Source organism: Astatotilapia calliptera, chromosome 18, assembly GCF_900246225.1.
Source record: "Astatotilapia calliptera chromosome 18, fAstCal1.2, whole genome shotgun sequence".
NCBI lineage: Eukaryota > Metazoa > Chordata > Actinopteri > Cichliformes > Cichlidae > Astatotilapia > Astatotilapia calliptera.
This window is the reverse complement of record NC_039319.1, coordinates 14,858,370-14,873,465: the sequence shown is the minus strand read 5'-3', so window position 1 is coordinate 14,873,465 and position 15,096 is coordinate 14,858,370. Positions and strand designations below refer to the sequence as shown.

General features: G+C 40.3%; 1 protein-coding gene across 1 annotated transcript; it reads right to left on the bottom strand.

The window, feature by feature from the left end:
- Positions 1-353: 353 nt before the first annotated feature.
- abhd3 (abhydrolase domain containing 3, phospholipase) lies at positions 354-14,168 on the bottom strand. Its single transcript, XM_026150541.1, has 9 exons — positions 13,981-14,168; positions 10,131-10,294; positions 8,247-8,429; positions 6,893-6,938; positions 4,150-4,262; positions 3,704-3,877; positions 1,821-1,869; positions 1,568-1,733; positions 354-1,411 (listed from the first exon to the last, which is right to left on the bottom strand). Exons 1-9 carry the CDS (start codon positions 14,140-14,142, stop codon positions 1,230-1,232), a joined length of 1,239 nt encoding a protein of 412 aa, XP_026006326.1. The 5' UTR covers positions 14,143-14,168; the 3' UTR covers positions 354-1,229.
- Positions 14,169-15,096: the final 928 nt, after the last annotated feature.

Genomic DNA, 15,096 nt, shown 5'->3' with positions numbered 1-15,096 from the left:
TGCATTCGAGGACTTACGTTTCTTTATGAGTGCTTTCTGATTATTTATTAACAGCGACAAAAATTATGCCAAAATATAAGAGCTTTGCAATTTCATGTTTAATTTGTGGGTACTCCTCTCCCGTGACAATTCTTCTCCTGGCAACGAGAGGGAAGTATCCCTTAGTAACATTACACTAAAATGCAGAGAAAAAGTATTTTCCCTCTTCCTGATTTGTTTATTTTTTTGCACATTTATTAAATTACATTACTTACATGGTTCAGATCATCACACAGATTTTTATGTATTTACTCTGGTTATCTTTGTTAAATATTAAAATTTATTTTGCTGATCTGAAGTATGAAAATATGAAAAAAAACCCTAAGAACTCAGGAAGAGGGAAAATACTTTTTCACGGCACTGCATTTTATTTAGAGCTTCAGAGGCGCTGCTTTCCTCTGCTTCCAATCTTTATGCTTCCAATCTTTAAGCTATTCATCTCATGATATTAGCATCATATTTAAAAGAAAGTCAATTCAAGCTTCACAACTCAAAAGACAAAAATATGAAACTATTACTTTAGAAGAAAATAAATAACTTTGTGTGGACGTAAACTTAGAAAAACTCAAACTCCAGGAGAATAACTGAGAAAGTACAAAGGAGGGAAAGAAGTTAAGGAAAATGAAGTTAAGGAAATAAAAAAAAATCCCTGAGGGCTAAAATCCTACAGATGTCTTCATGATAAAAGCAATAGAGGATGCTTCATAAACAAAAATGATTGGAATCTCATGTACAGTACTGATGATTGCACACGGTAATCACATAATTCTTTAGCTAGCTAATGCACAAATGGGCACAGATTCAGTATTTCAGCTGTGACATGAACAGCTTTGCTTGCAGGACTACAGACTTTTAACTGTATGGAATCAATAAATTAATGCTGAGTGCAACACAAATGCTGCATTCAATAAAATGTGCCCTTTAAAATGAGAAAGAATGAGGATTTTTTTTTTTGCTTGTGGCAGCAAAAATAGAACAGACCTATGGAGGGCAAGGATAGAAGAAGTCATCAGAAGAAAGAAAAACTGCAGAACTGGTCTGGTAGAGAGGAAAAGGTAGATGTAATGCAGAAAGGGCTGAATAAGGTATAAAAAACAAGAATGGGATTTAAAATGGAAGAAATAAAGGACAGAATGTATCAAGAAGACATAATAAAAATGTAAAACTAGAACATCAGTTACATCTTCTTATCAGGAGAGGTCTTTGAGTTGGTTGCTTTGCTCAATGACCGCCTTTGCAAACTGCTTGAAGACTCGGTCCATATAAGTGCTCTGACGTGGCCACAGGCCCTCCAGGAAACCAATATGGCCGCCGTGATGGGTAATGAGCATGGCCAGGTTAGGGTTCTGTTTCACTGCCTCCACTGGAATGGCTGCAAACAAAACACAGAATTCACTTTTTGTTTTGTTTTGGTTTTTTTTGCTTAATCTCTGTGCAATGTCTTTACATGACATGCCAGAATGTTATCATTAGTTCACGTAGTTGAAGTATTTTCACCCATGAACTGGACTTTGGACTGGAGACTCACCGTGAGATGGAGAAAAGACATCGTCAGCAGCGTTGAGACATAGCATTGGCACCTGCACAGATTTGAGCCTGTGGACAGGACTGGCATCGCGGTAGTAGTCGTCATTGGTAGGATAACCAAACATTATGGAGGTGAACCTCTCGTCAAACTCTCGGATGGTCCTTGCCTGTGGGAATGCGGTAAAACGATTTATTCGGTCTACTTTATTTAATGAAATTGGCATGGCTTAACGCCGCTGAAAATAATCCCCTACCTTCATGACATGATCAATGTCGTAACATTTTTCGAGCACTGGTCTGTGCCTGCGGGGCAGATTTAAAACAAAAACAAAAAACAGGTCACTAACTGCTGTTAGGTTACATGACTTGCATTTGAAAATATTCCCCAGAAATGCTGACAAGGTTGTAACAATATAATAATCTACCCCGGAAAAGAAAAGATAAATTCAAAAAAGCTTTTTTCAATAAAACATCAACATCGATATGAGAACATTCCTCCTGCTAATGAAATTCAGCTCCTCACACATAGCCTTCATTTCCTCTCAGCATGATCCCGGTTTCAGATGTGCAAACGTTGTCATCAGTATTTGTCTTAAATAGCAATATTCTAAAGAACACAATTGGCTTGATGATAAGCTAATATCAGTTATATTTATTTAAAATAAGCATGAACTGATATTCTCATTCGCATCAAGAGAAGTAAAAAACGTGGGGGTTGTAGAGGCTGCGAAAAATGGGCCGTTTTAGCCCGTTGCTAGGCAGCTTCAATTCAACTTTTGTGGATCTAAATGAGTTGATGCTTTTGTTAAATGTTAATTGCATAAATGCTAGAAAAAATTGCAGTTGCTAGGCAACATGAAGATGCCATTTGTGGATGTCATTTGTGTATTATATAAGAATATTTTTATCCATCTATTAATTCTGGACTGTGGCTTTTTGAACTTTTGGCATTGAATTCATTAGCTGTTCATAATGGTGACTATTGATCCTAATTTATTCTCTAGCATTTTTGGAGCCTTTAGTTCTTGTTATAATTTATTTTTCCAGTTTCATTTGTTTCCTCAGTGTTTCCCGTCTTCTGCGTTTGTGTCAATTCTTCTTCGTTTAGTTCAGTCCCGTGTCTGCGTTTCCCTGTTTATTGTTTCTCACTTCCTGCCTTATCTTAGGCGTTATTTCTCACTTGTGTTTTGTGTTTAGTTTTACTTCACCTCATGCCTCAATGTCTTTCATTACAATCACATGTGCCTCATGACCCTGCTGTGTCCACTTCTACTAATTACCCTCATGTGTAGAAATAGCACTGTCTTCTCCTCAGTGTTTATCAATCCACCCTTGTGTTGTCCCTGGCTATTAAATCAGTTATTAGTCCTTTAGTCTGTTATTAGTCTGGATTTCTGGATTTACTATCATCATCATCATCATCATCAATGCAATAAAGGTGCTCTTTAGGTTTACACTCAGCTATTTATCCATCCTGCATTTGACATATGGTTACACAGCAAATGACAGTGAGACAGCGAGGGGAAGTCTCGATTACCCAGAGTGACACCATGTAAAGGTGGTTCAGCCTTGACCTTTACCTTTGACCCTGTTGCTGGAAGGCAACAGCGCAAACCACTACATCATCATAATTATTATTTACTTAAGTATGATTAAGCATTTATTGATTTCCGATTAGGCTTTTACCTTATTAAAATATTTGTTTTGTCATATTGTAATTTATCGAGCTGTCACTAGTCTACGTATTTGAGCTATTTAGTTTTAATTAAATTTTCTAACCGGATTAATAAAAAATATCTTCTTTTACTTCTTCTTCTAACACAATAACTTAGGAAAAACTCAGTGATATCCAATAAGAAAAATGATGAGGCAGCACTAGGTAAATATATATATATGTATATGTCATTGCTCATATTAACACACAAGTAGGAATATATTGTGGATATGTAGTCAGGCTTTGTTTAAATGTTTTGTTCATCACCTAACAAATAATAAAGCATACCCCTCCCCCCCACAACTTTTAAATGAGCAAACCAAACATAAATATTTGAAACCCAGTTGTTCAAGCCTCTGTTTAGAATCTAGCACTGGCAGTGACTTAGTGGCTGTGTTAATCCCTGCTCTGGCCCTGGCTGACCTGTGCACAGAGGCTTGTAGGCAGCTGGTGAGGTAGGAGTTGAAGAGGAAACGGTCCAGGGGTTTTTCCAGTGAAGCGGTGCACTCAAACACATCCCAGCCCGCTGAGAAGACCACGACCCCTTTCAGACAGGTTTCCCGGCCCTTGCGCCCCAAGTAGTTTGCCAGCATCATCCTGAATATGGAGAGAGGGAGAGATGAAGGGACAGAGGGAAACTGAATGACCAATCCCCCAATTCAGAGGATTACCGTTGTGCAATAAAAAACACATTATTTGGCAGACAACTGGAAAATAATAAAACAAAGCACTGACATGTCCCCAACACACAGTAAATGTTCAATATCTCACAGTTTACTAAAGCTGCATCGTGAAAAGTAGCTTTAATGTTTATTCTGACTTTTATTAGCAGTATGTGCAAGCTAGCTTGTAAAGAGTGGCTCCATTACCCGCCCATGGACACTCCTGCAGCCATGAGTGGAGCAGCTTCATAGGCCCTCTGGATGTGTTCAAGAACAGTCTCCAGATCCTCTGTGTTGGCTGCACAGTAGGTCCTTGGGGTCTGGGTATGACAGCAACATAACACAGTCACTCCTGCCTTTCTGATTCTTTGTCTCTGTCAAAACCACGATGAAGACCCAACAAAAGTGAAAACTGGAAACTTAGTATAGTAAAAACTTAGATGACATTACAGTTTATTAGTTTGGTAGAGCAGCTGTTTCTTCTAAAGGATTTTATGGAGACAGGCTGACAGTCCACAGACATACTGAAATTCAAACTGTGCATCAGAATAGAGGAGAAAGGTGATTTAAATGAATGTGATGTGGTTGTTGGTGCCAGAAAGGCTGGTTTGAGTATTTCAAAAATTTCTGATCTGCTGGGATTTTTCCACACTGCCATCTCCAGGGTTTACAAAGAAGGGCCTTCAAAAGAGAAAATATCCAATGAGCTGCAATTCTCTGGGTGAAAATGTTTGTCCAGAGGCCAGACTGCTTTGAACTGGCATTTAGGCAACAGCTACTCAAATAACAAGGCATGCAGAACAGCATCTCTAAACACACATGTTAAACCTTAAAGCAGATGGGCTACAGCAGCAACAGAAGACCACAATGACTATCACTCCTCTCAGATAAGAACTAGAAAGAGAGGCTCCCATTGGGACCACCAAAATTGGGCAACAGAAGATTGGAAAAGTGTTGCCTGGTCTGATGAGTTGAAAGCAATGGATACGTCCTGCCTAGTATCGATCATTCAAGCTTTTGCCAGTGATCTCATGATAATATGGATATTTTCTTGGCACACTTTGGGCCCCTTAGTAACAACTGAGTGTTGTTTAAATGCCCTAATCTACCAGAGTATTGTTGCTGACCATGTACATCCCATTATGACCACAGTGTACCATTCTTCTGATGGCTGGTTCCAGCAGGATAACGCACCGTGTTATCACTAAGGCTTAAATCATCTCAAACTGGTTTTTTTTAATATGTCACAGAGTTCTCCGTATTCAAATGCCCTTAACAGTCAGTATCAATCCAATAAAGCACCTGTGATGGAACCAAAGATGTGCAGTAAATAAATCTGCAGCAACTGGGTGATGCTATCACAACAATATGGACCAAAATCTCTAAGGAATATTTTCAGCACCTTATTGAATCTAAGGTAGCTCTGAAGGCAAAGGGCATTCCAATTCAGTAATAGCATGGTGTACATAATGAAGTATCCAGTGAGTGAACTCTATTGAAACCTTCAGTCATTTGCTCAGTAGACCACGAGAATCTCCTCTCTATAAAGCCATGAAAAGTGGATTCACATTTACCTGTTCACGCTGTGTATCTACATAAAAAATGTTTTAGCAGGCCAGCACAGGATAACCCATTTTTCTGAGACTCATTATTATTGTTTATTTGGCAATTTCTGAGTATGATAAGAATGCTGTTCTGTGTATGTGGGGGTGACATTTTATTCGACTTGAAACAGTGTTATCACTCAGTGCAGGCTACTTAACATTTAAAACAAGCCTGCTCTAACTTGAAGGAGCCTATTTAACAAGTCCAGTTTCTCAGCTCTCCAAGGCTGCTCATTAGGATTCAAGAAGAAGCTCAGGCAAACTATATTCCTGCTTTTCTGTTCTCTTATGCTTCCTTTAATAGTTCTGGACAAGAGCAGAACTTTAATAGGCCACCAGATCTTACTATGCTTATTTTTATATTGAATATATAACAAAACAACAAATTAATAATGTCTCAGGGGAACAGACTTAGCAGAGTGAACATATTCACTGCAAAGCAACTCCACAGGAGAGTGTAATGTAATAGGCGTTTTCTCAAGGTCTGGAAATAGGGCTATAGCACTTAGGGATAATCTTTGTATCAGTGTGCATCTTTCACACAGTGGGCCATTTGGAAAAACTGGCCTGGTTGAACAATGGAGGATATTCACACTTACTGGACAGAGAAGCATACAAGTGCTAAAGCATTTGCACTGAATATCGCACCATTTTCTCCACTGACAGAGGGAGAAAACTGCCCCAACGACCTGGTACGGTGCCAGGATTACAGGGTCCAGCTCAAATGTAATAACAGCTGAACCAACTGAGTTCTGGATGTAAACCCCAATCAAACACAGTGACACTGGATCCTTTGCTCTTGTTTCAAATCTGAAGGTTTGATTTTGTGCACTCTCTCCAGGTGATAAAACACCACTTTGACTAAAATCTCTATGCAATGGTGATAGTAAATGTAGCAGGTAGTAGACGGTATCTCTATTCTAAAGCAGAGACATGCAGAGAGTGCAGAGAGTGGAGCCATTAAATGCAATGTGCATGGAATACAATATCCAAGTTTGAGCTAATTTGTATTAGCTCAATATACCCGAGTGCAAGAGGAGAGATTAAGCCAGGTGTCGGGACAGCACGTGTTTGGCGAGCTCATATTTCTGTGGCTCGGCATTAAAATACAGTATCTGTCTGTAACTTAATCCCTGCTGTGCAGCAACATTGTCTGTTCGGCGTCCACTGAGGCTCCCTGTGGGCTCTGCGACACGTGTGCAACAGAAGAAAAAGAGCAACTCTACAGGGAGGTCAGCTGTCCTAAACAGTCGTGTCTGACGCTGTGAACATGGACGGCGCTCACGGACGAAAAAGAAGAAAAAAAAAAGAATGAAATCTTTGACACGTGTTGGAACAGATCTTACCAGTAATGTTTCACCAGAAACTCCTCTGTTGTTGAAAACCACGCATCTGAAATCCACAAAACATATATAATTTTAATAATCACCGTCAAATTTAATGGGCAGCAGGTAAATGTTACATTTTGAATATATTAGATTGAGTTTGTCGAGAATGTAGTGCTGTTTCTTGACATTTTATACATAATATTTGGATTTATTACTATAAAAACTAACTGCATGTTGCAAAGTAATTGTCTATGTTGTACATGTGTATGTAATATAAGGAGATCTGAACTGATTAGTGCATTAAACAACCACTGACTAGCTCTTTTACTCAGCTTTCCAGAAGAAAATCCAAAGTTTGCTGATAAAACATCCTCAAATGTGCCTTCGATTGGTGTAAACTAACCAACTTCAGATTTCAAACTGGCTAAATCGCTAGTAAATGGCTTATTTTTTACATTTCCTTCCAATTTCAGGATTTTACAGTTAATCAAAAGCCTATAAAAGCTCACGTCCAAATGAAAGCAACAGCCCAGATTTCTTTATACAAACATTTCTTACATAAAAGAAATGAACTGTGTATACGATGAAGTGCGCAGGGAGGCACAGCTGTGTGAAGGAACTGTGTTTGTACTGCAAAGCAAAGGCATCAGCATCTCGCCAGTCATCTATTATCTGCTGGAGTCAGACCTGCTGTTTTTATAATCGGCATAACTCAGCAGCAGCAGCAGCAGCAGCAGGGCAGAGCTGTACAGGGTGCTGGGCGAGAGGAGGGGGGAGAAGGAGGTGGTGGTGGTGGTGGAGTGCTTAAACACACGCTGCAGCATACACTCGGAGGCTGGTCCGGGCTAAGCTGCAAAGCTTGTACCCGGATAAGCTGTAATTAATTAAGCTACACAGACAGGGGAGAGGGGTGGAAGATGCTGAGTTTGCCGGCTCTCTTCCCATGCCTTTCCAAATCTGTGTGAAAGAATGAGTGCAGAGAGAACATAGACAGGGCCTATTGGAGATGAAGGAAAGTGGAGGGGGAAAAAAGTGCCTCCCTCTGCAACTCTTCAAGCTCGGGCTACATTTGGCTATTTACAAAAGCAGCTCTCGACACGGAGCTTAGCTGCCCACTTTATTTGTGATTTCACCTCAAATAACCCCGAGCCCCTGTCACTCATGGACCCATTATATAAAGGTATAAAAAATCTTGCAAAAGCACTATAGAACTGGTTGCAGATTTTACTTTGCAATCATGAAAGCCAGTGAAAGTTCTTTCACTTTATTTGGACATGAAATCTGCAGTCTGTGTGGATAGCAAATTAGAACATAAAGCAGAGAAATTGTCAGTTCTTTGAGTCAGCCAGGCTATTCAGCCAAGACCACCCACCTATAGCCCAGATCCCGGCTCTGTTGGACCATGTGTAAGATGTAGGACTCTCGGCTGGTGCCGGTCAGACCGGGGAGGAGGAGGACTGTGGGCCTGGTGGCAGGGTCGGGATGAGAAAGGCTGTCATCGTTGTCGAACCAATCCAAAGAGATCTGTCCTCCATCTGCTGCTTTAATGAGCTCACTGCAGAGACGAGAAGGACACGCAAGTCAGCAACACCGGTCTTCCTGACAATGATCACTCTGTGCGCCTGTATATATCGTCTTCTTCGTTTCATCCATTGTATATATACAGTATATATACAGTCAGACACAAGCATGGGACAACACTGGTGTGAAATTTGAATTAAAAAGCATATCTGCTAATGAAATAGCTATAAAAACAGTGGAAATAGTCCACTTCTTCTTTCACATCACAATTAATACTTTTAAGTAACGGGATTACTTCATTGCATCTGTTACACACGCTGCTAAAGTGGGGACTGGATATGTGAGCACAACACTCACTGACAGCTGCCTCATTTCCCTTGCGAGCACCTTGTCAGCAGACTCTGCAACACAGAGCAAATTCAAATAAAGAGGAGGCCATTGCACCAATGGGTTCTTATAGCTAATCAATTTCGTGGATGCACAACCCGTGCGTGGCAGATGATGTAATTCAGTCTCGGTGCATTTTTAAACCTGCTCCGCACACACAAACGCACACACGCGACAGCCGCTGAGCCCAACTTGGCCGTCCGGCGGTTAAGAGAGACAGCGTGAAATTACAGAACGGCCATGAAATATGCACCTGAGGTGAGACTTTAAAGTCAAGAAAGGCCAATTCGGAGAAACCAGCAGAGTCCGTGGTGCTAATCCCCAGCTATGACAACAAGCTGAGTGGAATTTCACCCAGACAGCCTACGATACATCGGACATCTTTCACGCTGTCCGTCCTTGGGTCAACCTTGTATAACTTCATTATAGGAGGAGTGTCCTGCTGTCCCCGGAGGCCATGTGATAATAACTTGAGTGAATGCAACTATCAGTCTTTCTAGGTTTGATGCGGTAGCACAGGCCTCCACTAGCATCTGTACACCCAGGGGCATTATGGGAGCATTTTTCTCCTTGACAAAGATCTCTGTGAAAAGCAGAGGCAGTGTCAAAGTCCTTGTGGCAGATTAATAGTGTACAGTTCTTAATTCTTTACCGTTTCCCTTGAATTAAAAGTCATATTTAAACAAAATCAGCTGTGGTTTTATGTAAGGAATTAAGAAAACAAGGAAAAAGAATATTAAAGATTGTATTTTTGTCTTTTACTCTAATGTCTAGTACATGGTACAGACACCTAAACATAAGGACATCAGATCAGTTGTACAGTTTACAGTTATAAACACACAGACTTGGGCAAAACGCATGTACGTGAAAAATGAGGGTCTTTTTTTCCCCAAGTGAAAACAAATAAATAAGTTATACATGTGTTATAATTAAAACCAAATCTGTCTTCACTCATTCTAATCTCATATCTTGAGATATGTGGGGGGTAGGGAATGCAGTGCCAATTAATCTTCAGCAGAATGAACATTTTCAAGGAGCAGGCCTGGCGGACCAAGCCAGCACGGTGACACAAAGGATCTCTTTCTCCTCTGGGCTTTGGAGATTGGCAAAGAACAAGAGCCGGATTTGTTTCCAGTTGTGGCACTGGAAAGAACGACCAACAGCAATTTCTCAGTGAGCAAGTTTGATAAAGCCAAGCACAGTCAGCAGCAAAATACTCAAAATGTTTTCCCTGACATTTAGTAATGCTGAAATCTCTTGCGGAACAAAATTGATTCAAAGGAGAAATAAAATATAAGCTTAGAGGATGAAAGTGACATTTGGCACATCAGTCACAGCGGGGACTTACTTTCTGTAGATGACCCCCGGTTTGGCTGTGACGAAAGGTCTCAGCAGAGTCTGGATGCGGCTCTCCCAACACCAAAAGGTGGGGTAGTAGGTCTCTGACACTACTGGACATTGCTCCCTCAGAAAATGGTAGAACTTCTTACCTCCAGAGATCAGCTGTGGCTTCTGCAAAACAGACGTGAATGTAGGATGGCACAGGTTAAAATCATATAAGAGACTTCGTCTCCCTACAGGACTAATTTAAAGTGCTGTTATTTAGTCTTAATAATAGACCCATTACTGTAATAATAAATTTACTGTCACATGCGGTAAAGCTAAATCTAAATATATTCATTATCATCAAATCACATCTAATACAGACCAATACAGATCTAACTGTGACAGAGTTTGCTTTATGAGTGCATAAACCTACAGTTGTGCATGATTAATGTGCACAACCACGTTCAAGCAAAACAAGCTGCTTACTTTGCATTAAGTCACGGGTGTCAAACTCATCGGCCACACATGGCCCAATATAATCTCAAGTGAGCTGGCCTAGTTAAACAACTGCATAATAACCAACCTTTTAATGTAAAGAAATAAACACGCGCACACACACACACACACACACACACACACACACACACACACACACACACACACACACACACACACACACAATTTGCATTCCCTGACTTAGGGTATAAAAGTGGTTGCTGGAGGTTGCGGGTAGGGCTGCTCGATTATGGCAAAAATGGTAATCACGATTATTTTCACTGAAATTGAGATCTCGATTATTTGACGATATTTATTTAACCCTTTAAGACCTACTATAGAACCAAGTCCGCCAGAGCTTATATTATTTTTTTACATGCTGTAGTGCCATTTGTGGGAGCATTTCAAGTTGCTAAATAACTGTTATAGCCCATATTTTAATAATATGTATGCATTAAGTCCATAGTAACTACATTAATTGCAAAAAAGTGCAATAAATTACAAAAAAAATTGAAAATCGTTTTTGTTTTTTTTTACATATATTTCTACTTGGAGAAATTTAAGAGGTTTATCCCTCAAAACTTTAAATACAAAAAAGTTGCAAAAAATAGTTTACAACAACAGGAAACTTGTTGTGAGTGTCTTCATAGTTTTATTTTGGAGATACACCAATTTTTATATACTGCAGGAAAAACAAAAAAACAATCCTATGATGCAAATTTGCAAAGAAAACAGCACGTGCATCAAAAATAAACTATTTCCAGCAGTGCAATTCGAGCTCTAAGCATCCCAGAAACTATTCAGAAAAGTCAAACATGACCAGTGTAGGCTTTTAAGGCCTACAAGTAAAAAACTACATTTCCGCGAAAATGACGTCACTTCCGGTTTCGGCCAGGAAATGGCGGACATGCAACAGTTCGGGCTGACGACTTTTTCAATGTGGGAAGTGTTACGAACAGCTGATCGGATCGGCAAAGCGTGTTTCTGGAATATTACGTTTTTGTTCCTGCAAGCGCTTTTTATGCAATTTTTGCAAAGCTTTATGTGGAAGGAAACCGTGACCTAGGACAAGCTGATGGCATAAGATGTAAGTACAACTCCTCTGGTTTCATATGCAAAACAAATTATTGCGCTAGCTTACAGGGTTCAGGTTCTACAGGGATTTAAAAATAGTTACACAAAACGGAGCGTGCTGCTCTGACCGGATTTAAAGGGTTAACAATGACTTTAAAAAATAATATAAAATAGTGTGCAACGCCACTGAAGTTTTTTTTTACCTCTCTTTTCAACCAACAGCAGTCACTCTCCTCTCCAAATAACTTCTGCTTAGCTTTCCGAGCTTCCCTCGGGTCCTCTTAATCAGCGGTCTCCAACCTTTTTTGCGCCACGGACCGGTTTATGCCCGACAATATTTTCACGGACCGGCCTTTAAGGTGTCGCGGATAAATGAGGGAGGGGCTAATAATCGGCTCAGTCATTTTTAATGATCGTTGAAAGCCCAGATCGTAATCGTGATTAAAATTCGATTAATTGAGCAGCCCTAGTTGCGGGTACTCTCCATGGCAACGCAGGTCTAAAGACCAGTCACTCACCCCCTGGCAACCACCTCTCACTAGGAAAAATGGCTATAGGTATTTCTTTAGTAGCTGGTGTAGTTTGAATGGAAGTGGCAGATTTATCCACAAACACTGGCCAGCTAGTCCCCGAGCTGTAGTGAAACGGTGAAAAGTGTAGTGCAAACTAGAAACAGATCCTGTTTGCCTTCAGTGCAAAAGCAGAGAGCCACAACTTCTATTTGAAGGCGAACATTCCCCAATTCCAGCTTGTGCTGCAAAACAAATATTTTCAACCATTTCAATCTGCTAAAGGTTTTCCTCTACTGAGAGCCAGCAACCTCCGGGATCCACTGACAAATAGTACCTGGTGGTTGTATCACATCGCTTATGGTGGGGAAGTCAGTTTAAAGCAATTTAAGCTACAGGTTTTATTACATTTCCATTACATGTTGTTGGGAATTGCATTACCAAGTTTAGAAAGCATTTATACGGACTGTGTGTGTGTCTCATCACTCACAATAACATTGTGAGTGATGAGACCTCTTCCTTTAAACTACTACCATCTCCACAGCACAATTACCCCCCCCCCCTTTCACAAAAAATAGGTCTAAACTGTCTTTTCTGTCTCAAGCCATCAAACCTCTGAAAGCAGAAGAAAGTGTGTGTATATTGTTTGCATTATTTTGATGTGATTGGTTTTTATGTGTTGTTTACAAATGTTAATCTAGGTAATTAAATCTAAACAAAACAAAATTAGATGTGAAAAAAAACTGACTAAAATAAAATAAAATAAAATTATAAAGGCAATATCTTTAGTTTTAGTGTTTGTTAGTTTGGCAAAAAAAAAAACCCCAAACAAAATCAAAACGGACATTTTATTGAAACTTTGCCACTCACAAGACTGTGAGTCACAAAAACTTAATAAAAGTTACAGAACTACAATATTTCTGGTGTATTCAAAGGTCAAGTGACTTCTGCTACAAGCAGAAATAAATAAATGCAAATTAAGAATAAAATAAACAATAAAAAATAATGATTTTTGGAACAAGAAAAAAAACCTACAGTATTTTAATCTTTATTTATGCTAAACAACTTTAGCTCTACCAACACTTAAACAGCCATACGTTTTTCATCCCTGTGTAGTACAGTGAAGAAGAAAGTGAAAAAACAAAAAGAAAAACTTCCACCCTTCCAGTAGACCGGATTGGAACCTTTGGCGGGCCGGTTCTGGCCCCCGTGCCTCATGTTTGACACCACCGCTTTAAGAGATTCTGACTGGCAATTTCACAGATCCACGTTTATTTTAACCACATTTATGCATTCAAACCCTAAAGTCACACACGAAAAGCTTCTTTTTATTCATTTAGTGAACGCTGTTCGTCTCCATCCTTTACAAATGAACGGCGGCAGCTCAGCGGGCGTTACATAACACCTTCTACCGGCATTTCTAGCTTACAGTAAAAGCTAGCCTAGCTTCCCTAATGCCGACGTCTAACTGCAGTCCTTTTCTCGTTACATACGAGCTAAACTTTAATATGGATAACACCCATTTTGGGTCTATATACGGATTAGTGTTTGCTCCGTCGCCTGACATCCGACGTACACGTGCTGCTTTGCGGCGTTATCCCTCCAGTTAAACTGATGCCAGCTAACAGACACCTCCATCAGCACCTACGCCGAGTACCATCACCAGTCCCTGGCAGTTAAGATGCTTCTCCGCGAAAGACCACACACCGCACACGGGGATTTATGTGATATACAAGCCGTATACCGTGAAGACTCCCCTCAAAAGACACAGACCCTTAAGTTAATGTCAATTACCTTCGCTACTGAGATCAAATAGTAGCAGGTGTACGCCGCGCTGAAGCCCAGCACCAGAGACAGACCCACTCCCGAACCGAACAGCCCAACTTTCACTTGGTTCTCCAGGTAATGCGACAGGTCCCGAGTCAAAATGTTGAAATTTAAGTCCAGCGAGATCATTGCAAGGTCCCTGGTGTTTCAGGTACTGCGAGGACAGCGGCCAGCTCTGGTGATACGCGGCTGTGTGTGCCTGCGAGCCCACAGTGAAGGAGACAGTCAAGGGGACCCGATGAGGACAGAGATATATAGGTATCAGCGACAGGTGGCGCTCTTTGACCGGCTATGCAGAACAGGGAACTCAGAATCATCCCTGCGCCCCCTGCAGTCCACAGACCCGCAGTGCAGCACGGGGATTGGAAAGCTGACGGTTCAGCCAAAAACTAAAGCGAAACTAAAGCTGGCGAATTAAATCAATAAAAAGGTGTTTGGAAAAACAGCAGCAACATCACTGTGCACATTGACCTCCAGAAAATACACTTACTGCTGTGGAAGTACAGGGTGAAATTAATTTACTTACCAAGCAAAACAGGCAAATGCCCCAGCGGGTACACACCTCCATGGGGACCAGTGGAGGTGTTTACCTTGTGGAAATTTGTATAGTTTAATTTAATTGGAGGGGACTTATGGCAACTGTTTTCCAATCTATTCCCACAGACAGGCAACCTGGGCTAAAAAAAAAACAAAACTTCAATACATTATTATTATTATTATTTTCAGTTTTTCACAAGTCCAAAAACAGGGAATCACTGGGCTTAAAGAGCATTTTTGATCCAAGGGCCACACAAAGGGTTACAATCATTCAGTATATTGAATATGTATATTCAGCTGGATTGGAAACCAGTGTAATCTAATCTGATTGTTTTTGGATTACCTTTAAATAAAAAATGAAATGATGTAAATTTTTTAGAAAGATGTTTTTACTGTGAATAAATGCATTTTGTACATTCAGCTTGTGCAACTGACCTGATCAAACAGCCTTTCAAAAACAGTGCTTACACAAAGTACTGGTATATTGTGTGAGATGCTGTGTTTTCTGTGCATGTTTATGCTCATTATTGCAGTACTTTTTACTTG